Below are 25,441 nucleotides of genomic sequence, written 5' to 3'. Positions count from 1 at the left end.
AGTGTAGTTAAAATACATGTTTGAGCCTTATTTGCTTAAGGGTGGCATTTTACCCCCTGTTACCCTATAAAAACCGGTGTAAGGATACGGTGCAGTAAGAATGTTCGAACCTTAAAGCGAACGGCGTTGACAACAAAACATTTCATCTTTGTTTCGGCGCGCGTTGAGTCGCCCGAGTGCATATACAAGTAGTGAGAGTTCAGCTGAGTGCAAAAAGAAAGTTGCATTCCGAAGACTGGTTTGCCATGTTTTTAATCTCAACATCTCGAGCACCAATACAACTGAGATGTAGGTGGTTTAATTGGTTTTGAACCCTACTGACGTTAGCTAAGAGGTTGGCACTTTAATAGTTTTTGAACCCCACTGATAGCTCTGATGTTGGCATCATCCGAGCACATACGAAGAGATAGACGATAGCAGGGACCTGGTTGAAACCCGTTGTTGAATGTCCGCAGAAAACCGCAGAAGCGACATATTGAATAGCAGATAGGAGATTCTACCGCCTTTTTAAGTCCCCTGTGAGGCCACAAATGATTCCGATTCCAATCCACACACCATTCATTATTATCTGATCAGTTTTCGGGGAAATTTTCTCTTTTCTTTTGAGATTTCTGTATTTCGTAATGATTCATTCATTGAAGTCGATAATTATTGTGACACTTTCCAACTTGCGTAATATTTTAAATTTTTTCTTACTTGACCGAAATTAAACAAATTCGCTCAAATTTTGTTTCTTTTTAGAGTGAAACCATGAAACGAACCAGGTTGTACAAGGTACAGAACTTCCCAAAACGGGACGAACGCTAGCAGAGTGTAGCCAAAACGCGAAGCGAAGTCAACGAAATCCCGGTGCTGCGTCATTAATGATGAGACCTACATCAAAATGGATTTTAAGCAGTTGCCGGGACAAGAATATTTTGCGTTTAAGGATGTGGATGTGGATGACCGAATCCAAACCAAAAATTTGGCAAAAATCAAAGGCACCATAAACAGTGCGATCTACAAAATTGTGTGCCTCAGAAAACGGATTTTGCCGTCATTGATATGTAAGAGAGTAATATAAATGAAATGAGGTCATCTTCCTCTGCATAAGGACGTAAACATGTTCCCAAATATAATGATGTGAAATGAATGACAGTAACTCCCGAAGTGATTTACGGGTTCATTGCTTATCGTGGCAGAAGCATTAAACTCATATTCAGACCAAGCAACGATTTTTCTTGTGTTTTGAAATGTTAGGTCTAATCCAGAGTGCCGAAATGACACTTGAGATAACGTCGGATCACAACATCGCATCCAAATCCCTACTCCTCCAATTTGCCTTGCTGGATAATTGTATTTCGTCGTTCCCGGTCCGTGTCCTTCCAGTCTAGTTTAGTGGCTTTTTCCGGGACATGACGAGTTCCCACCACCCATCCGCATGATGTGGAGTGTGAAATTTGGAAGTCTTTCCCTTGCTCAGCCACATTCTACTTCCGGAATCTTTACGCAACATGAAACTGTGAGATGTAGTTTTTCACTGTTTGCGTCACGCTCGCCCCTATCTGTTCAAAAGTCAGAAAGTTTCCGCCGAAGCTGAAACTGTCGGTCAGGAGATTAACAGTGAAATTTATTCATTTAGTTCTTACTCGTTTTTTTTCTCACGCTGCTCCAAACTATCCAACAACAGGCGCTGACGGTTCGAGAGGAAACATGTTAAAGGGGTTTCCGGCTTAGCGCTGTAAGTTTTTCTGCATACAGGAGAAAACGGATATCCGGATGGAGTGAGAGGGGTAAAATATTACAAGAAATTTGCATGGTCCAGTAGCGAAAAGTTTATCAATTTATTTTACGCAGTATCCAACGGGAAAACTGAAATTCTCGACTTAAAATCCAAAACATTTCCTTCGCCGATCGACGCTAGAAAATTAACATATTTATGGGATTATAAAATCCTTGAATAAAGAAAAAAAGCTGTTTCTTCTTTTAAGAGTAGAGATCATTGCGATCGAAGCACAATCAGCAATCATTTGATCAAACACCATTGTTACAACTTCATGCCGTTTAACAAAGAAGGAATCACGAACCCGTTTTATATGATACATAGTATGGGTTCATGAAACTTGACCAAATCAGAAAACATAGCGTTGTGTTTCCCGCTGCTGCACGAACGACGGATATCCTTGAAGAACACATCTTACCCAACGAGCCGTACAGGGCTCATATACAATGTCCCAGCGGGGAAATGTATTTTCCGGGATATAATTTTCATATGCCAGTTGCAGCCCACACGACTGTCGGACCCGGACCCGCTGGCAGCGGAACCCTCATCAAAGTCAGCGATAGAGATTAAAAACCTTGATGCCGAATGCTAGGCAGATAGCTCCTAATGGTCGTGGAATTAAACCGAGAGGCTGCGCTAATAAACAACGACTTACTGCCGGCTGTTTTCCGGTACGCGATCTAGATAAAGTCGGAAAACTTGTAGAGCAAGTTAATAAATATGAGCAAGTACAAGCAAGAATTCTTAATTACTTGTGAGGACCAAATGGGGATGATTTTTCCTGCGTGTTGCAATTGTTCCACTACAGGGAAACTTCGATATAACGTACCCTCGTTATAACGTACCCTCGATATAACGTCACTCGATATAACGTACATTTTACCTCGATATAACGTACACATTTCCAAAGTGTAAAGGGTGTGTCACATCAAATTGCATCACGGAAAAAACGCTGTAGAAATTTAATTTTTAGGAATTATATCTTCAGCTTTCGCTTATAATCAGATAAGAGTGTATAGATCACGTTGGTCATGCTTCACTGTCAATTTTTCGTAAATTTGGAAAAATGTCGTCGAACGAAAAAGAGCGTCGTGAATTAATCCTGTGCACTCATTTCGAGAATCCGGAGTTGTCACATCGGGACATCGGTAAGATGCTGGGAATCGTCCAATCCACGGTCAGCAGAGTACTAAAACGATACTTCGAGAACCTAACCATCGACCGGAAGGTGAAGAACGGCAAAAATGGATGTGAAAGTGAAAAAGTGAAAAAGTGAAAAAGATCACAAGCGCGTAGTTAAGCAGTTTAGACGTGATCCGAGAAGTTCGGTCCGGGATGTCGCCAATAAGTTGAATTTGTCAAGTTCATTCGTCCAGCGGACCAAGCAGCGGGAGGGCCTGCGTACATACAAGGTTCAGAAGGCTCCTAACCGCGACGAAAGGCAAAACATGGTGGGGAAGACGCGAGCCCGGAAGCTGTACACCGAAATGCTGACGAAGCCGCATTGCCTGGTAATGGACGACGAAACCTACGTCAAAGCGGACTTTCGTCAGCTGCCGGGCCTGTTGTTCTTCTCCGCAGAGGACAAATTCAGCGTTCCGGAGGAGATTCGCAAGCAGAAACTATCCAAGTTTGCCAATAAGTACATGGTGTGGCAAGCGATCTGCTCTTGCGGAAAGCGAAGCGCTCCCTTCGTGATGACCGGCACGGTAAACGGGCAGGTTTACCATAAGGACTACAGAAGCGCTTACTACCACTATTGAAGCATCACGAGGGCCCGACCATATTCTGGCCGGATCTCGCTTCGTGCCACTATTCAAAGGACGTGTTGGAGTGGTACGAAGCCAACGGGGTCACCTTCGTGCCAAAGGAAATGAACCCGCCCAACGCGCCGGAGCTTCGCCCAATAGAGAAATGTTGGGCGATTATGAAGCAGGCCCTCCGGAAGAACCCAAAAGTTGTCAAATCGGAGGCGGACTTCAAGAGAAAATGGATTTCTGTTCAAAAAAAACTACAACCTGACGTTGTACAGAACCTTATGGACGGGGTAAAGAGGAAGGTGCGAGCATACGGGCTTGGGCTCGAAGTATGAATAAAAAGAAAATGCCAAAAGTTGTTTAATAGTTTTTACGTTATACTTTATACCTTATACTCTATACTTTATACTTTATACTTTATACTTCATACTTCGTACTTCATACTTCATACTTCATACTTCATACTTCATACTTCATACTTCATACTTCATACTTCATACTTCATACTTCATACTTCATACTTCATACTTCATACTTCATACTTCATACTTCATACTTCATACTTCATACTTCATACTTCATACTTCATACTTCATACTTCATACTTCATACTTCATACTTCATACTTCATACTTCATACTTCATACTTCATACTTCATACTTCATACTTCATACTTCATACTTCATACTTCATACTTCATACTTCATACTTCATACTTCATACTTCATACTTCATACTTCATACTTCATACTTCATACTTCATACTTCATACTTCATACTTCATACTTCATACTTCATACTTCATACTTCATACTTCATACTTCATACTTCATACTTCATACTTCATACTTCATACTTCATACTTCATACTTCATACTTCATACTTCATACTTCATACTTCATACTTCATACTTCATACTTCATACTTCATACTTCATACTTCATACTTCATACTTCATACTTCATACTTCATACTTCATACTTCATACTTCATACTTCATACTTCATACTTCATACTTCATACTTCATACTTCATACTTCATACTTCATACTTCATACTTCATACTTCATACTTCATACTTCATACTTCATACTTCATGTTTCATGCTTCATACTTCATACTTCATGCTTCATACTTCATACTTCATACTTCATGCTTCATACTTCATACTTCATACTTCATACTTCTTACTTCATACTTGTGCCGTGGAGCTGCCGGCCTAGAATAGCACTTCGGGTCTAGGTCCCTGTCCCTGTCGTAGAAGGCGACTAATCGGGTGATAACGCAAGTAAGGGCGCGGTAAAGCCTATGGAGAATGCACGGGGGAAATACCGTGTACAGGAGCAACGAAGGGAGTGCCAAGCACATCAGGATCGACGCCAGTAAGATCCTGATTATGACATACTGGTAGGAAATGGAAAATGGACATGACACGGAAATAGATAACATGTGACGCTAAAGGCTGACAGTCGTGCTATTCTGCTCCCGGAGTAAGGAAGGGTGACACCTTCCTGAAATGGCGTGTGGGTTAATAGTGCGGTTGCCCCTGTCCCGGTAATAACTTGGCATGTCTTCGGGTACGTTCGAAGCTCGTCTAGGCTCAGGCACTAGGTACTAGGCATCAGATGTCACATTCCTGATTTGCGCTGATCTGGCTCTGAACACGGTCCCCATGAAGGATCGTGTCAACCCTTGCATGGCCTCACTGCTTGCATAGATAACCATGGGATCACTAAAAAGCGACTATGTACAACGAGTGGAGATAGCGGCCCGGAGTTGGGACCCAATAGAACATGGAGAATACCAAAAACACACCACGAATGGATAACGAAGTAGAAGAGGCGAGCATTTTTGCCAGAAGAGGACAAGTGCTAAGGTCACCGGTGCCGAATCAACAACATCAAAAACTAGTGATAATACTCCCCTCAAGGAGCAGCCAGTGCTACAACAAAACAAGTCCAAGTTGGGAGAAGCCAAGAAGGCAAGTGAAGAGCTCTACGAGTACATCAAGTCTCGTAACAATGTCCACGCCGTGATACGAACCCTTACGATCAGAATCAAGTCTGCGCTCGCAGCAGCAGAACGTGAACAACAGTCTTGGAAGGCAAGAGCAGAAAAGGCGGAAAATGCCCTGAAAGGGGCTGTACAAAGAGAGCCAAACGAAGTGGTTTCAACTCCAACAGGAGACTCAACTCCGTTAACCGCAAAGAGGAGAAGGCAAACTCCAGAAAAAAAAGGGCAACGAAAAAATAGAGAGAGGGTCGTGAAGAAACACGTGACGAAAATGATCTACACCGTAACGAGCATAATGAGTGGCAAAAAGTTATAAGCAAAAAACAAGGGGAGGAAAAGAAAGACAGGCCGAAACGCCGGAAGGAGAGGGAGAAATCAGACGCTCTGATAGTGTCTACAGCGGGCACTACGACCTATGCCGATATCCTACGAAAGGTTAAAGGTGATCCGTCCCTGAAAGATCTCGGAGAAAATGTGGCGAAAATAAGACGCACCCCGAACGGTGAAATGCTGTTCGAATTAAAGAAAGATAAAGAGCTCAGCTTATAAAGAGCTAATTGAGAAATCCCTGGGGGAAACAGCGCAAGTGAAGGCGCTATCTCAAGAGACAGTGATTGAATGCAGGAATCTGGATGAGATCACGACAGAAGATGAATTGAGAGAAGCCCTGTACGAGCAGTTCACTTTGGGAGATGTATCGCTGAATATCCGACTGAGAAAAGCGTTCGGAGACACGCAAACAGCGAAAATAAGACTGCCGACGAACGTAGCAAATAAGCTGCTCGACACTGGAAAAATAAAAGTCGGTTGGACGGTATGCCCCTCGAGAGTTGACCGACAATTAGTAAGATATTTCAAGTGCATGGATTTCGGCCACCGAGCTAAGAGATGCACGGGTCCCGATAGATCCGACCACTGTATAAGGTGTGGTGATAAGGGGCACTTGGCAAAGGATTGCACCAAACCACCGAGATGCATGCTCTGCCCAACAGACTCTGAAAATGGTCACGCTTCGGGAGGCCCGAGATGTCCGATCTTTAAAAAGGCGATGGCGGCAATGTCAAAATGGAGATAACACAGATAAACCTAAACCACTGTGACACTGCACAACAACTGCTATGGCAGTCTACAGCAGAAACAAAATGCGATGTGGCGATCATAGCTGAACCGTACCAAGTCCCTTCGAGCAATGGAAATTGGCTGGCCGATAAAGCCAACATAGCCGCACTAATGACGATGGGGAGATACCCAATACAAGAAGTGGTATCCACCGCATACGAAGGGTTCGTTTGCCAAAATTAACGGACTCTTCGTATGCAGATGTTATGCACCCCCGAGATGGACGATTGAGCAATTTGACAGGATGCTCTTTAATTTGCAGAACAGCTCATCGGACGGAATCCCGTTGTTATCGGTGGGGATTTTAATGCTTGGGCAGTGGAGTGGGGGAGCAGACTTACCAATGCAAGGGGATTTAGCTTGCTCGAGGCCTTGGCAAAGCTGAATGTAAAACTGGTAAATGAAGGATCCACCAGCACCTTCCATAGAAACGGTCGGGAATCCATTATAGATGTCACATTTTGCACCCCGACACTGGCACCAAATATGAACTGGAGTCTGCGATAGCTATACTCACAGTGATCACCAAGCGGTTCGCTACACAATCTGCAATAAGAACTCATCAACAAGACGAGGGATGATAGAAGAAGGTCGAAAGTGGAAGATAAAATTGTTCGACAAAAATCTCTTTCTGGAAGCACTCCAAATGGAGCGACCTGTCACCAATTTAAGTGCAAGCGAATTGACAGAGAGTATTGTCCGAGCATGTGACATCGCAATGCCACGAAAAATAACGCCAAAAAACGAACGACGATCGGTCTATTGGTGGAATGAAACAATTAACTCTCTCCGGACGAGCTGCCTCCGAGCCAGGAGAAGAATGCAAAGGGCTAAGACTGTAACTGACAGAGCAGAGTGCAGGGTAGCGTTCAGAGAGGCAAGAACCTTACTTAAGCATGAAATCAGTCGCAGTAGACGGAACTGTTTCAAAGAGCTGTGCCGGGACGCAGAAGCGAACCCCTGGGGTAATGCTTATAGAGTGGTGTTGTCAAAACTCAAAGGTCCATCGATACCCAGAGAAGGGTGCCCAAATAAATTGAAGCGTATCATAGAAGTGCTCTTTCCTCAACACGATTCGGTGAGTTGGCCACCTACGCCGTACAATCATGATGAAGAAAACGTAGAGAGGGTGTCAATAGACGAGCTGATAACGGCAGCAAAGAAGCTGAAGGTGAACAAAGCCCCAGGTCCAGATGGAATTCCCAACGTGGCACTCAAAACAGCGGTGCAAGCATACCCCGAAATGTTTAGGGAAACGCTGCAAAAATGCCTGAATGAAGGAAACTTTCCAGATATCTGGAAGAGGCAGAAATTGGTTCTACTGCCAAAACCAGGAAAGCCACCTGGTGAGCCATCCTCTTATAGGCCCATTTGCCTTCTGGACACTCTAGGGAAACTGTTGGAGAGGATCATTCTCAATAGAATAACAAGGTGCACAGAGAGTGAGCACGGTCTCTCGAAGATGCAGTTCGGGTTTCGGAAAGATAGATCCACAGTGAATGCTATCCTGTCAGTCACTGAGACAGCCAGAAAAGCACTGATGAAGAAAAGGTGTGGAGATCGCTACTGTGCAGTGATAACGATCGATGTAAAGAATGCATTCAACAGTGCCAGCTGGGAAGCCATCGCCGAGGCGTTGCATAGATTGTTAGTTCCCGACTATGTGTGCAAGATCATGAAAAGTTATTTCCAAAACCGGGTTCTTATCTACGACACAGAGACAGGACGAAAAACGTACAATATCACAGCGGGTGTCCCACAAGGATCCATCCTAGGTCCAACGCTGTGGAACTGGATGTACGACGAAGTGTTAACGCTGAAGCTTCCGCAGGGCGTGAAGATAACTGGCTTCGCAGATGATATTTCGCTGACGGTGATTGGCGAGACAAGAGAGGAAGTTGAAATGTTGGCTACAGAGTCAATTCAAAAATCACAGAGTCAAGAGTCAATTAAAAAAAACAGAACACTTAGAGTAATGGCGATGAGAGTAGCGAGCGCATATCGGACGATATCTGCGGAAGCAGTATACGTCATAGCGGGAATGATTCCCATCGACATCATTCTAGTCGAAGACAGTGTATGCTACAAACAAAAAACGACGAATGTGCAAAGAAACAGAGAAGTGCGGAAAAGAGCAAAATTAGGCTGATGACATAGTGAATGCGTTTGCGAGAGCGAACGGGTTTGCGTCTGCTTGCGTCAAAGCACTTTTGATGAAAATGTATGCGAATCGCGTCTACCTGATATAACGAACGCGACGCGAAGCGTTGCGAACGGGCCGTCAGACGCGGCGAAGCAGTTCGAGTTGTGTTTTGACGCGTGTAAAGGCTAGAGGTGCTTCGACTGGGCAGTGTTTTGTTTGTTTTGTTTTGCTGACAGTGTTCGGAAATGGAAATCGATGCGGAAAATTTAATTTATTCCGTGTTTGCGAAGAAGCCCTTATGGGATAAAACAACGAAACTTTATCGTAACAAATCGGTTGTGGAAAAGCTGTGGAGAGAAGTTTCCACTGAGCTGGGAGAAGATGTTACTTGTAAGTTGTAAATAAAAATATTTTATGACTCATCCAAACAGTGTATTTACTTTTCAGCGGATGCTGCTAAAAAAAAGTGGAAAAGTCTCCGGGATACCTTCGGAAAGGAGTTGCGGAAGGTCCCGGAAGAAAGATCCGGTGACGCAGGCCCACTAAATTTTGTGTCCCACACTTCCTGGCCCTACTACGAGTCGATGTTGTTCCTCAGGCACCAAATGCGGCCCCGGAAGTCTGGTGGAAATCTCTTCGCAGTTGGTGGGGGAAATAATAAAGACGGCAAAAATGAGGATGATAATCAGGAATGCCAAGAGATTGGGGGACAGGATAGTGTTGCTGGTGGTGTTGCGGATCCGGAAGCATCCAGAGCATCGGAGTATGCAGATCACTCCAATATAAGTGAGCCCAATTTCCATTACCCATCGAACAGACCCACTAAGCGAACTGCTCAGCAGCAGCTCATTGAAATCGAGGCGCGGAAGCTCAAGCTTCTAGAAAGCAAGGCAAGCCGAAAGCCCAGCCCGATCGACGACGATGAAGATGCAGCCTTTTTTGAGAGCTTGCTTCCGCATGTCCGCAAGCTTAAGCCGGAGGATAAAATGGACTTTCGGATGGATGTGCAAGGTCTGGTGCAGAAATACGTTTACAATCAAACTCAAAACCATATCAAAGGTTTCGATTATCATTCTTGTGTAAGATTTGAACTTGTCCGGGTACTGCCTTAGCTCCGGATACAGCCGATAGAATTCCCCATCCCTTCGTCTATTCCGGTTGATGGGATGCACAGCGAATTTCCGTTCCTTATTAAAAATAAAATCAATAGTGCCCGGAGAGGCAATATATTCCTCGTCCGACGAATCCATTTCGAACACTGCGAATAAAAAACAGGAAGTGGGTTATATCTATGGTATAACCGCAAGGGTGACGTAGGACTATCGTTGATTTAGAGATCATTTGTTTGAAGTTGAATCTGAATTCATTCTGAATAAATGAATATTTGGGGGACTTCGAAAACGAGAGTGTTACGTTGGAGGCACAAGGTTTTATGCATCCAATATTGGATACGGAAATATCCTACTGATGGGGAAGAATAATCTTCAGAAGCTATCCTGTTAATTGCGATTGATTGAAAAATCACAAAACCAAATGTATTTGGTCACAGTGTTACATGGATAGAAAACATTAAAATAAACTTTTTCACATGAATGTAATTTTAAATTCCCAGAGGAACTGGCAGATTATTTTCAGTAACGATTAGATATTTTCACATTTTCCTCGATACTGGAAGCCCACCAGTGGTTTATGCTAACTCGATAACCATCTGTTAATAGCACTTGATTGAAACATATTTGGTCACAGTGTTACATGGATAGAAAACATTCAAATAAACTCTTTCACATGAATGTATTTTTAAATTCCCATAGGAAATGGCAGATTATTTTCCGGATCTTTCTCGATGCTGAATGGCATCCAAACGGAAAGAATTCCGTGCGTGTATGTGTGTGTGTAGCGGCTACTTCGATGGTCACCTTCTCTTCTCCTGAAGGATCGGCTTCTCTGTGCTCCCTCACAGTTTCAAACAAACTGCTTGCGTTTCAGGGCAGATCTCGATCCTTCGCCGTCCAGCACCCTCAGCAACGATGTTGTCTTGTCGATGTCTTCACGAAAAATGAATGCGTCTCACCACCAGAATATCGCTAAAGTATGCTTTTTGTACGTGATTGAATCGAGAGAAGGCGTGGTTTACGATGGCAATTTGGAAGGCAAACTAGAGGGGAATGAACTCTCTGAGCTCGGAACATTCGGCGACTGAGCAATAATCGATTGTGGGCGCATACAATATTGGATACGGAAATATTCTACTGATGGGGAAGAATAATCTTCAGAAGCTATCCTGTTAATTGCGATTGATTGAAAAATCACAAAACCAAATGTATTTGGTCACAGTGTTACATGGATAGAAAACATTAAAATAAACTCTTTCACATGAATGTAATTTTAAATTCCCAGAGGTACTGGCAGATTGTTTTCAGTAACGATTAGATATTTCTACATTTTCCTCGATACTGGAAGCCCACCAGTGGTTAATGCTAACCCGATAACCATCTGTTAATAGCACTTGATTGAAACATATTTAGTCACAGTGTTACATGGATAGAAAACATTCAAATAAACTCTTTCACATGAATGTATTTTTAAATTCCCATAGGAAATGGCAGATTATTTTCCGGATCTTTCTCGATGCTGAATGGCATCCAAACGGAAAGAATTCTGCGCGTGTATGTGTGTGTGTGTGTGTGTGTGTGTAGCGGCTGCTTCGAGATCTTCCCGGGTAACCGTTTGTGGCATCACTCTCCTCCTGATGGATTCCCTTCTGGCCTAAGGTGCACAAACAGGCTCTTGGTGACACCGTTCATCCGCGCTTTCATGATAAACGAAGGGCTTCACCACAACAGCGACAACATGCTCCAATCGCTGTTCAATTTGAACTGAGTGGATTTCCGAGCGGCGCTCGCTCGCTCGATTGGTGATTTCAATAGCCTGTTTTGAAAGCAATTTTAAGACTATTGAAACAAGTTTTTGGATCAGAAAGTAACAAGTATAGAACGCGTAGACATTTTATGTTTCGAATGAAGTGTTTATCATACCATTTCGTTCCGTTGTTCAGGAGCTATTGACGCTCAAAATCTCGGTCTCCGGCGTAACGCTTTCGTTTTCGTAACTTTGATTTTACACCCCGGTATAGAAATGAAAGACGTAGTCCTACGTCAAAACAACAACAACACAAACAAGCCCCTACGATCAATGTTTACATCAAGAACGCGCGTGCAAACGCTTTCACTATGTCATAGTTCGCGTTGTAATTCGCATTTGTTCAATTCGCTTTTCCGCAACGCTTCGCTTCGCGTTTACTATATCATCGGCCTTAGACTCGATACAGAAGTGGCAGCAGGAATGGAACAACACATCCAACGGTCGATGGACCCATCGATTGATACCGAACCTCGCAAATTGGATTGATCGCAAACATGGTGAAGTGAATTTCCACCTGACGCAATTTTTGTCAGGCCACGGATGTTTCCGACGGTACTTGCACAGATTCGGACACGCAAGTTCACCGTTCTGTCCTTTGTGCGATCAAATAGGAGAAACACCGGAGCATGTGGTTTTTGACTGTCCTCGATTCTTCACAGAGAGACAAGAAATGATCTTAGCGAGCGGTCCCGATGTGAATGCTGAAAATATAATACAGGCAATGTGTAAAGAAGAGAACACGTGGAATGCAGTGAACCGCGCAATATGTAAAATAATGGTAGAACTTCAACGAAGATGGAGAGAAGATCAAAGAGTAACCAGAACAAACATTGAGTAATGAGTGCATAAGCACAGCCTCCTCCCCGAAGTAATACCAATTGGTTGTTCCGGGGAAGGTCTGGTATGAAGTACAAGGAGGTGGTTTTAGTGAGTAGAAATCTCACACTACCCAGTCAACATGGCGATTGGGTGTCTATTGAAGATCTCCACCTCCTTGCCAAAAAAAAAAAAAATACTTCATACTTCATACTTCATACTTCATACTTCATACTTCATACTTCATACTTCATACTTCATACTTCATACTTCATACTTCATACTTCATACTTCATACTTCATACTTCATACTTCATACTTCATACTTCATACTTCATACTTCATACTTCATACTTCATACTTCATACTTCATACTTCATACTTCAGACTTCATACTTCATACTTCATACTTCATACTTCATACTTCATACTTCATACTTCATACTTCATACTTCATACTTCATACTTTATACTTTGCTAGAATTCCTCACATAGGTTTTGTTTCTGTTAGATTTTCTATTTTGTATTCTGAAAAAACCCATTCAACTGTTGCTGAGAAATGCGACAGGATCGTTGTAATATGTTTTCTCAATAAGGGAAACGCTGAATTATTGTCTTTCCTTTTTGAGTAATAAAATTCTATCTCCAAAGGAAGACACATCCTTGTTTCCATTTGCAGTGATGTCAGTAAAAACTAGGGTTCTCCCTAAATTCATTATCGATACCTGAGATTCCAACCAATTTTTTCAAATAGCTGGACAAAATTCGAAAAAACTACTGGAAAATGCTGGAAGAATCGATTTTTCTTATTTATCAATTCTGTTCATATTAGCAATAAAAAATGCGATGTGACAGTGTCAGTAAGAATTTTTAATTTTCCTATTTGTGGTCATACATGTTAACACTATAGTTATGTTTTACATTTGGCGTCATTCTAACTAATCCTGACTTTTATTTATACATGTCTACATTATTTCTCACATAGTTTTGGTTCCTGTATCACTTCCTCAATTTGTTTTGTTCAAATTGCATTCTGAAAACACTCATTCGACGTTTCCATAATTTTCCTCAATTTTGGAAAAGCTTAATTAACTCCTAGTGATAAAATTTTACACCGGAAGAATGAAACATCATTGCGTTAGTTTACTGCGAAGTCAGTAAAATCCAGGTTTCGGATCTCCCTAAATTCATTATCGATATCTCTTTTCTATTACAAATATTCGAAAAAAATGGGGAAAAATTGACACAGGAGCTGGAGATTTTGGGCTTTTGGCAGTTTCGCTGGCATGCTCAAAAATCTTGCAGCAAGCATTTCATTTTTCTGGTGTTCCATTATTGTCGTGAGTTATGATAATCGTCAATAAATGACGTAATTGCTCCAATATTGTTGTACATGTCGTGCTACTCACGCCGCACCGATCCGCAGGTCATTGGATAAGGGCAACATTGCTCGACAATACCAATTATGTCGTAAGAAGAGACACTCCAATAAGCAAGAAGCATTGACTTGTAGCATGTGACATGTTGAATAGCTGGAATTGGAAAAAATTCATCTGAAGATAATTTGATATTATAATGATAAGTTTAGTGGGAAACTAATCTCGTATCCAGATGTCGACACCGTACCGTTGTCATCGCGGATACGTTTCATTCCGTTTCCACCGTGAAGTGTATTCGTAGTGTATTCGAGAATCAGGCCCATTTTAAAATGGCGTCAAATTCTACGATATGATTGATCTAAATAATATACATCAAATTGTACCGTCTAGAAGAGCAACTACGTACCGTGATTCATGAAATTACAAAAAAAAATAGTTAATCTATGTGTATCGTTCTATCCAAGGAAAAAGAAAGGGGGAAAAGGAATGAATTTCATTGAAAAAGTCCTCCACCCACCCGATTGTCCCCAGTTTCACCCAGTCAAGGAAAAATGGGCGATAGGTTAACAAAAGCGCAGGAAGAGTAGCAGGGTAGCAGGGACTCGGGGTGGAGCAAACATGCAATGATGGTGGAGTAAAATGACCGCTCAGGTGGGTCATTTGGACACAGTGTCCAAAATATAAGACTTGGTATTCGAAGAAAAGTTCACAATCCACGGTAAAAAAATCGATTTTACTCTTGGAGTTGTTCTCTCGATAAAGCCATGTGGAACTCAGCTACTAGCTTCACAACTATTCCCAACGTAAAGTATGTTTCGCCGGTCATTTTGTTTTAATCATGTAGCATAACACTGGGTCGAAGTCAGCATCGTGATACATTGTTTGCAAAATACACGAGTGCAAAGAATAATCTTCTGAATTCCTTTTTTCAAATGACGGGGCAAATGAATTTGTTTTGAGCTTTTTTTTCCCTCTTTTACCGTCACATCAAACAAAGAGAAAGCATCTGGCCACAGCTGTTTTTCATTGTAACGTTTATTAAAAAAGGGGACCTCATAATCTCCTAATTCGCAAGTTTGGACATGGGTTGTGCATAATGTATGAGAGAGCATAAAAAAGGTCAAAGTTGTGACCGTCGAATGCTTATTATTATTCTCTGCAGAATGCCGCATGTGTGTGGAGCAACATATGAAACAAATTACCATTAGAAAAAATAGATGGAATTTAATGTAAGCTGTTTATTCTGACACAAGCAACTATGGCGCCATAACTGTGGCACACTTGTATATTAGGATTTATGATAACCTAAAGTGTACCTGAGACTGCACTAACACGCTTTGATGTGTACCTGCAGCGCATTGAATCTCCAGATTCAGTGTTCATTCGTTAGATACCGAAAACTTGTGACCTCTCCTCTAGAAAGCTAAGCGTGCCGTTGAAATTGGACGAAAATCTCTCCCAAAAGCCACACCAACAGCTTTTTTAGAAGCGCCAGATTAGTCAAGAGATTCCTGATGCCTACTAGAGTTCACTGGATATTCTCCGACTAAGGGCTGACTTTTCTGATATTCAATTACGAAAATGTTGCTTGTTAAAAAACAGTACAAGCACACGCTCTATCATTGCTTATTTGGAGTTTCGCTCCAACTTGGCGAGCGCCACGCTAACCACTATGCCATGGGGACCTCACCTCATGAGCAAGACGAAAGCAACTAAAGAAGTTTGATATCATTCCAGCATCACGGCAGAAGACATCTTCGACGGCAGATTTGAGAAAAATCTTCTTATATAAACATTTCCATCGCCCTTCTAGATGGATTGACACTATTTTCGTAACCCAAATAATCTTTCAAATCCAAAACCCAAAACATGATGTCAAATTTTCTTGAAATGATTGAGAAATTCATTTCTAAACATAATTCTCAATAGAACGACTGCTGCACTACTTTGACCCATTGTCACCACCTCTAAGAGGAAGGATTTGGTCAACTTTCATTTAATCGCAGTTTAGTGAAAAGTTAATATTATTCAACAATTCCCTGAACACTCGTAAGTTCAATCTTCAGAGAACATATCTACGTAATCAGAATTGCGTTTTACTCTAATTTACGATAGTTATTCAACAACAAGTTCGAAAACTACTTCTTTTGATCCATTCTCGCCCCAATCGACGGTACGTTAAGGGGGGACCCCTGTCTGAAGGTCTGAAAATGATGAATTTTCGTGGGTTTTTTCCGAATGTTACGAACAAAGTGAAGCGTTCGGCTATTATGGTTATTGTTTAAGGTATATTTGAAGATGTATTTTCCATTTTTTGAGTGCACGAATAATAATTATTACGCTGTTGACAGCTGGATGCTTCTGAAAATCGGTACCTTACTGGTGGTAACGGTTCTGAAGCAACGGAGTGTCGTAGAACAAATTCCAATGAATATTTTGAAACTTTAGGACAATACCTAAAGCGTTACATAAGGGTTTTTGAAAATTCGAAAAATTGCCAGAATGGCGGTCATTTGTGTACAAAAATTAGTTATTTTTCATGAAAAATCGCGGTTTAGAAGCTCATGAAAAATCGAAAAATGAGATATCGAAAAAAACGGCTATGCGACGCTTTAGATAATCCATTTTTACATGCTGATACATGCTGATCTTCGCCATGAAAAAAAAATATAATCGATTGTGCATGCTCGCAATGAATCCCAGACAATCCACGCTCGTGAGTTGACTGGACTTTTGAATTATCCCAAATACATGGTGTGTGTGATGTCCTGAAATGATTTGAAAAAAAGTCTTACCATCGATGGGACACTCAAAAGTGACAGAAATGCAACTCTGGGTCTGAATCTCATTCGAGAGTGGCTAATTTCAAGCGGAAGATGTTATCGAGAGACGCGGAGAAAATAAAGTTTGTTGGAAGCGAACAGTCCATTTGATTTTTTCGATAGAAATAAGTTGGAAACAACTATAGGAGAATACTACCGAGTGAATCAATAAGCGCGCCAGTCCAGTAAGCGATCGATCGTGAGTTCAAAACTCAAGGCCCTCATTGACCATCTTTGTGTTATTACAGAATAACCACGCCCACGCAACAATCATCAGAGATGGAGATCGATCCACGGTCGAAATAAGATCGACTTATCCATACCACTGCTCTGCTCTGCAAGACACATCGGGCTGCTGTTCTATAAATAACTCAACAATGATCAATCAACTGTCTCCGCTGTCCGGTCTAACAGGATAATGGAAGAACAGAAGGGAAACTCTTACGCCTAAATGGCTACTTTGTGAATGTGTACCATATGCAATGGTATAGAAGGGAATACTCTAACGCCGGAAAATGGTACCTGTGTTGTAATGTGCTAATTATAGATATGATAAACATGTGACATGTACACGATTGAAATTCGGCTCTGTTATAGCTTTTGTTTATTTTATGCTAATGAGCTTAAAATATACAAAAGGGATAACAAAAACTTCATTCAGTTTTAATAGTCATTTAATTCAGCCACCTCATTGATTTTCGGACTGTCAGATCGTGTGCGCGAGTATGGGAGGGTTAAAGTGCAATATATTGAATGCGAGTGGTTCGGAAAATCGTCTATTTTCCAAAAAAAAATCATTTTCGAAAACTTTTTTTATACTTGGGATGTGAGGGTTTTTGGGTATGAGAAATGTTTCTATGATGGTATGACACACCTCCCTCCTCTGGAATGGAGAGGGGGTCCCATAAAAATATTACACATATTTCAAATACTAGGAATTTTACAGTAAAAGGTAAATTCAACGAGGTCGATTAGAAGATCAATCAATGAACAGTTCTGCGGTTGAACCCATGAACTTGCATAAGCAAGTTAACCTAATAACCTCACTGAACTCACATTATCACTATAAAGTGAGAAAATGTGAATGTTTGAAGGTATAGATAACAAAAAACAAATTTTGGGCGGGACGAAGTTTGCCGGGTCAGCTAGTCAGTAATATATTCGCCGCAGTTCATTTTCTCCACCAATTCACGACTAGCTTGGTGACCGTTCTCCTTCGAAAGTGATTTGAGACCTTCTTCATCGAATTCAGAAGGGGCGTGTCATCAACGTCAAAGTTGCCATTTTTGATCTTTGCAAACCATTTCCATGCTGTATACTTTCTCCAGTTGCAAATGTCCCGGGTTGCTTCGGAAACATTTCGACCTCGATGAAAAGCAAAGAACTGCCGTAATCTTGCAAAGTGACGCAAGCGCCAGAGGGACGAATTTTCAGTACGGGACTTTTCGTAAAATTGCATGTATAATCAGCTTACGCGTACATTACGAAAATCTGATCTGTACAAATTGTGTGCACTTGATGGAAAAACATTGCCATCGGCTTGATTTTTAAAAAAATGCCGTTGTATTTAAGCTATGTTACCAACGCCAGTTTCTTGTGGAAACTGCAAATTTTAATCACTGTTTCCACAACCGATTGGCATTCATCCATAAAAGAATGCGAGAATCTGTTTCCAATTATTTTCTCCAAAATGCCGCCGTTGAGCGGAGCATGAGAAGGCATCAGGGAGAAAAGTTCTACACATTTTCCGACTTTGTAACATGCGTTGAACAGGCTAACATAGTTGAGAACCCGATTGTAACAATTATAGACAGCACCATTTTTTTCCAATCCAAAATGCAACTGAAAACATTGAAAACATAAAATAATGCCGTCCAAAATCATCCGATGTAAAGTAGACACAGTTTATGCGAGGATGTTTTGAGTTTTGTTACAAAATGCGTTTCGATGGAGGATTTAGAAAAGTGCAGCTTTTCACCAAATCCGACATTTACCCTTCAATCAACACTCAGCTTCAATCCATCTGAAAGAGAAATGAGCAGGTGAGAAAGTAAACAGCGTCAATAAGCTTTATCGCTTGATACCTGAGGATAGAAGACATCATTGCCATCGAAAGACATCAATTCTGATAATCAACAGTGAAATTGATGAGTTTAAACTCATTAGTTTCAATTTTTATGTTCAATATGTGATCGATCAAGGATAATTTTTTCCTTTAAGATGAGTTTGATTTTATGAATTTAAATATTTGACGAGATTTATAAACAGAGCAAAGTACATGATTTGTAGTTCTGGAACAAAATTGCTATTATAAATGTAGCACTGCATGGGGATGGACTGTTTTGAATTAAAATGTTTGGCATGAAGAGCTTTTCGGAAAAGTGATTTTCTTTATGCTAAACGTTTATTACGGAAGATGTTGTTATGTGAAGTTTGCTGTCCCTGCTAATCCATTCTATGCTATCAGATTAGATAAAAAAATTACTTCGCATCACAATCAAATTACGACACACCATTGGGAAAATGGCGCTTGCGCCACTCCGTTTTTAGGCTTTTACGAGGTAATTTTTTTACATTTCTGTAAAACTCCGCAGTTGTTTTAAAGCATTTGGTATTCTTTATCGATCTATAACAAAAACAGTAAAATGTCAATTTTGGCGCTTGCGTCACTTTGCGAGATTGCGGCAGAGAAGAGCACTGCCCATGTTTGCATGGGAGACGTAAACACCATTAGTGTTGGGAAAACGCATTTTTGTTGTTTTTTGGCCTACTAACGTAACCATGTAAATTTGCAATTGTTACAATGAACATTTGTTCGCATAGCTAGACGTAATCACCAGGTAACTCTGTCTGTAGCGTTAATAGTCAAAACGCCTTCGTCAGTAGTTTCAGTTGTTATCGAATAAAATCAAATAGGTTTGGAAGAAATTTAGTGAAATGTGGATCTGGATTTGTTGCGAGTCTATGATAGTACTTTATTCTTGAATACTCTGGGATATAATAAGAACACCAGGTTCGTGTTTTTCAATAAATTGAATTTGTAGAGGCAATATGCAATGTTGGTAATTTTAGCAATTACCAATATCACGACCAATATCACGATCAATCACATAAAGATGGTAGAGTGATGAAGAAACGTGGAAGACATGCACGGTAGAGAACACTACGGGGTTCTGTCAAATAGGACATTATGTTCTACTCACCGATGAACTCACATTATCACCGAGAGCAAGCTCCACATGCGCTTTATCTATCATCGGATTCGCAAAATAAATGAAACAGCAGAATTTGCAATAAAATTTCTATACAGCATTTCTATACAGCATCGTTAAATCGTCGGCTACATACCATTTAGACTGTAAATGCATTGTTAATATTGAAAACGCACTATAATATGGGCTGTTCATTTGTATAATTGATTATTATAAAAATAAACAAATAAAACTGACTGGTTGTTAAAAGTTTGATTTTTTTTACTTACACTAACGGTATGAGTAAATGCTACGTACGTGGAATAATTCAATGTCGAATCCGAGGAGTTATAATGCTAAGAACCAACATTATTTTAATTTTACTACTGATCTGATTGTTTCATTATCTACTTGAAGATTAAAATGCAGAAATTCAGGTAATTATAACATTAAAAACACAATTGCTTGGCTTCGTCCATCGTAGTGCAGTGTACAGAAAATTAGTAATTATATGAGCAGCGTTTCAATGGTTTCTTATATTCATGTATTAGTAAACACTAAGTAAAAAGACACTATCATGAAAGGCATGTTTGGTCTCTACAATGAATGTGATTCAAATGTAGATTTAGCTTATAGCACATAATACTGACAATTGTTGATTTTCGAACGATGTATGAAAGCTGTATGGAACTACGTCCCTTATGCGTACAACCAGTGATTTTTCGAAGACATTATTCAGAATTGCTCAAATGTTTTCGAACAAAAAAATGTTTGTTTGCATGTTGAGCAAACGTATTATATTGCGTAGAATGCATAACAGCGAAAACGTTGATTTTTGCCTCTTGGGTATTCCATTTCTAAGCCTCAAAACTAATAATAAATTAAATAACTCAAAAATACTACTAACATTGTTTTGTAGAGCAGAAAGAGTTATATCGGATGAATACTTACTCGTTGTAAAATAAATGAAATATAAAAACACTATGTACTTTTTCTCCAACCCAAAATATTCAGCTATCTCAGATTTAATAAGCTCCAAAATGGCTACAATATGATATTAATAATATTATTATTATTGAATATTCCTTTGTGGTTATAGATTCCATTTGTGATTATTGGTGTAAATAAACTGCGGTGGGACAATTAGTAACGTAGCGTAACGTAAAATACCCCGCAATACATTCTTTAGATCGCAAGAAGAAGCATTTCTCGCGCCAAGAGGAATGAATATTTTAGCCGTTATTTTGTAATTATTTTCAGTTGTATGCTAAGTCCTGGCGAACGGAGTGCTTTCTCTTCCTCCTTGGTGCCACAGAACAAGGAAGTATATTTGAAACTTTGCATAATCTACATTCCGGGCGAAGGGAGAACTTTCTCCTTCTTGTTGCTGGGCCCTTGCTGCGGCCGTCTTGTCGAGTAAGTGAAAATTTCAAACGTGACGTGACGTATGTTTTTGGTTTATTGTAAAAGTTGCTGTATGTAGAGTGAGTGGAATGTGTGTGAAAAACATAAAAGAAGATAAAAGTTCATCGCGGAAAAATAACTGCATCGAAAACAGCACATTCTGCCAACGGAAATAATACTAACCTTCAGCGGATAAATGACACTAGGCACTGTGAAAACAGTGAATCATGTTTCAGAGTTTGTTTTTTTCAGAGATCAAGCACCGTTCACATCCATTTCTGATGTATTCCAATGAGAGTTTTCCACTTCCTACAGGAATTTCTCACTGTGTCATCTGAATGTCGGAGAAAAGCATTCTCCAGAGATGAATAAAACAGCATCACATTTTCACGGTAACCTCTTTTATTGCTTTCTCTGTTCTCTTTTTTCTCTCACTGGGCCACAAATATATGTTCCTTTTTTGCTGGTTCATAGCAAATTTCCTTCACAGTCGTTTTTTTTTGGTATATTTTTATTACTATTACGACAGGAATGTAAGCTATATCGCCAACCGAAGACCACAGTAAAAGGAAGCGTCAGAATTGCAAACTATTCCCCAGCGTGCCTTGCGGAGGCGTTTCGGAAGGCATTTTGCTAGTTAGTAACCGAGAAACTTCCAACGAAAACACGCCAAATGAACACATTGTCATGCTAGCTGTGTGAAGGAGAACTTCGTGAAGTATTTCTATACAATTAACTGTACAATTTGTATACTTTCGTAGAAACGAGAAAAAAGCAATGTGGAATCACCCTTTTGTCGACTACTCAAATTATTCCCATTACTTTATTAGTTCCATAAAAATAAACTTTGAATATTATTAAAGAAAAGACAAATTGTTTTCTGTTTATGACATTGTTGGCGTGAGATATAGCATTATGACGTTGTAGCTTCGTGTGATATAGCATTCGTGCTCTGTTGTTGATGCATTGATTTCCTGCTTATCCTTCCGGTTCGAAGGCTTTACTATCTTAACCCTTCATACAACTATATAGCCACCAACAAAAAATATTTTTTTAACTGCGCTTGGAATATTATTTCAATATTCTTATTTCTTTTGGAGCTGCTAAAATATAAAAATGATGGTAATTTGGGCGTCATTTTTTTTTTTGGGCGTCATTTAATTATACACAATGTGTCATGTAGGTAACCATTCACGAATATACAGACATTCGTTTAGCCGCACCCTATTTTTCCTCAATATTTTTAAAAATAAGTCAATTCTTTGTACAGTTTTGCTCATAAAAGACGATTATTGTTTATTTTCATCGAATTCATTCTAAAAAAAAGTATAAATTCACTTTTTGTTTTCTAAGTAATTAAAATATGTGGAATCAGGGTGGACATTCGTTTGGCCCATCCTAAAATTTCAATAAAAGAATATTTGTGCGGCAAATTTCGAGTCCAATCGGTAGCTACTTTGAAAACTCGATTTGGCATTGAGTCAGACAGCTTTTAAAGTGTTGCCATATTGATTATAGCCCAACATTCCTGAATTACTGCCTTGAGACTGGAAATGTTGTCAAATTGTCATCCGTTTGCATAGACCATCTCGGCCAAGATTCTCCATAGGTTCTCTATGGGATTGCAATCGACTGCCAGCAGGTCATTCAAGAAGCGGAATGTCCTTCTCGGCAAACCATGCCTTCGATTGCTTGGAAACGTGGATCTATGCATAATGCTGCTGGAAAAACGACATCCTCGGTAGCGTTATTCTCAATATGGCCAATCAAAACGTCCTCCAACAATTGAAGATACTTTTCGGAGTTCATTCGGGTGAAAATGAAACAAATGAGAAGCTTGCTGTGATAGGAAACGGCTCCCCACACTGTCAAACTTCTGCCCCCAAAATTTCGCTTCGATTTCACGGCATGCCGTTGACTTAAATTGTACCAATAGCAACTGTAACAGTCCGGACCATCCAAATTGAACTTTTTTCGCCGGAAAATACAACATTTCTCCATTCTAGTTTCCATTCCATGTATTGCCGGGCGAAAATGAGATGGTTCTGCTTATGGGTGGCGGTCAGTTTCGGCTTCCCTTAAGGTTTCTTCCACATGATGTTTGGATTCAAGATGCACGTTCCTGGAACAACCGATTCTGCCTTAATATATGAGCAGGACATCGTTTCCTGGTTGCTTCGTGTCTTATTCGACCTTTAAGACGCAAAGTAACTTTGGTGTTCCCATTTGTTGGCCGTTATACCCCATATTTCTGGCACTATTTAAAGAAATTCCGTAGCACTTTCTCAGATAGACCAATTTTTGTTACGATCGAGCGATTAGAAAACATTTGTTCACTGAATATCTTTATTATTTTCCGCCCCTCTTCCGTCAATAGAATACTTTCGCCATTCCTTTAAATTCTAATCTGACCAACTTCTTACATTGCACATCTAATATTTATCTTGTAAATTGTACATTCCCAAGTATTTTTTCAAAAAACACAGATAAAGGCTTGGTGATTATGCGAAAACTCGATTTGTATGCCCTGCGGCTAAACGTATGTCTCGGGAAAAACGACGTCCTTTCAATAAAAGTAACTTAAATATACTACCACTACAGCAAATAAGTATCCCGATAAAAAGAACATTCCTAGTTGTATTGTAAGTGTTTCAAGTTTTTTTTTCAAGTGCGGCTAAACGAATGTCTATCACTGTATAACCTAACATGGATGGATGATTCAAATGCTTGACCGAATGACAGTATTCACTTTGTTGCACCAAATGAATATACGAAGCGAGGAACAAAGCCTGTTGGTTGCATATACGAGCTGTACCAAACATCGCACACCACTTTCTATGCCTGTATACAAATTTGAGCAGCATATATCGTTCCGTTCCAGGTATAGCGAATAACCGCTGCAGTGCAGAGCGAAAAATGATACAGAAAAATTACGTCATCATTTGGTCACCATTTGCGGAAAGCGGCAAATGGGAAAAGAGCTAAAACGAGAGAGTTTTTATTTCTCACTGGAGTGGTGTTGCTAGTATAACTTTGCGGTCTATATGAATATATATTGCAAGGGATAACAGCATTAGAAATGAAAAATGTAATTTGACTACCCTTCCCTGAGCATCTACCTAGCTAAATATTCACATAGTTTGCACTCTCTGACACTTATGGGTCAGGATCATTGATTGAATACGAATCATTCGCTTTACGTAGTCCATATGAACCTGCTGCTTCATGATGCATGTAGAGGTTCGACATGTAATGAGTTACAGGCAAAGAAGAATTTGAACTTTTTGCACCGAAACCGTTTGTGACGGTTTTGGTTTGCCTACTTGTGTATCATGAAGTGCGGGCCGAAGCAAAGTTGTTTTGTTCTCTTTTGTGTCATTGTTTGTAGCACGAAAAAGCAAAAGAATGCCACTGGGGGAAATGATTTCTGTAAGATCATATTTGAACAAACGAAAGCGGATTATTCAGTAAAACGGTCAATCGGCAAACACTGCCGAAAATAACATGTGCTAAATTCACAGTAGTGTTTTCGAACTTATTAATAATGATGTTGCTTTGAATTATAGAGGATTCTCAGTTCGTATGCCCCTAACGTTGAAAAATGTCAATTTGAGAAACTAAACTACACTACAATGGCCTTGAGAAAGGCCATTTGGAGAACCTCACTGCCGCTGGTCGCTAGCTGGATGCCTGATGAATCGTTTGTTGAATGATTCTTTGTTTCCGGGTAAAAGTGGTGTTGATGTGCACCGCATTTCAAGCTGAATGTGAAGAAAGTATTTTTTAGCGGTGAGAACATCGTAGGAAAGCTGAAGGAGAAAATGTGTTCCGCATCGGTTGCTGTCGCGGCCACTACCACCACACCATCGATTCGGTTCGGATTTTCTGTTGCTGTTGTAAAAAAGGTGCTGCATAGCATAATATGTGGATTTTTTCTTCGAGGAATTGTGTCTTTGTTTCAGCATCGAGCAACATCGACAGCGAGCAATAACGTTCTGTTTTAACTTTGGAAGGGTTTAACGAGCTGGGTTAACAGTATCTTAGAGCATCTGTTCATACACTATAATGCATAACTATAGAACCACACAATTTTGTTGATTTACCAACGATA

The 25,441-nt window shown here is 40.3% G+C and overlaps 1 protein-coding gene across 2 annotated transcripts in view; it reads right to left on the bottom strand.

Annotated features, from left to right (window-relative positions):
• Nucleotides 1–13,839: 13,839 nt before the first annotated feature.
• The window catches only part of LOC129765272 (golgin-45), an 89,346-nt gene continuing 77,744 nt past the window's right edge, over nucleotides 13,840–25,441 (bottom strand). The window contains exon 4 of one of the 2 annotated variants that reach the window (XM_055765794.1): nucleotides 13,840–14,066. In XM_055765794.1, the coding sequence (XP_055621769.1) occupies nucleotides 13,940–14,066 (127 nt within the window). In that variant the 3' untranslated portion in view covers nucleotides 13,840–13,939. The remainder of the gene's footprint in view (nucleotides 14,067–25,441) is intronic. The other variant, XM_055765450.1, reaches the window with a different exon arrangement.

This window comes from Toxorhynchites rutilus, chromosome 1 (genome assembly GCF_029784135.1).
Source record: "Toxorhynchites rutilus septentrionalis strain SRP chromosome 1, ASM2978413v1, whole genome shotgun sequence".
Classification (NCBI taxonomy): Eukaryota; Metazoa; Arthropoda; class Insecta; order Diptera; family Culicidae; genus Toxorhynchites; species Toxorhynchites rutilus.
The sequence above is the reverse complement of the archived record's forward strand: the minus strand, read 5'-3'. Positions and strand labels throughout refer to the sequence as shown.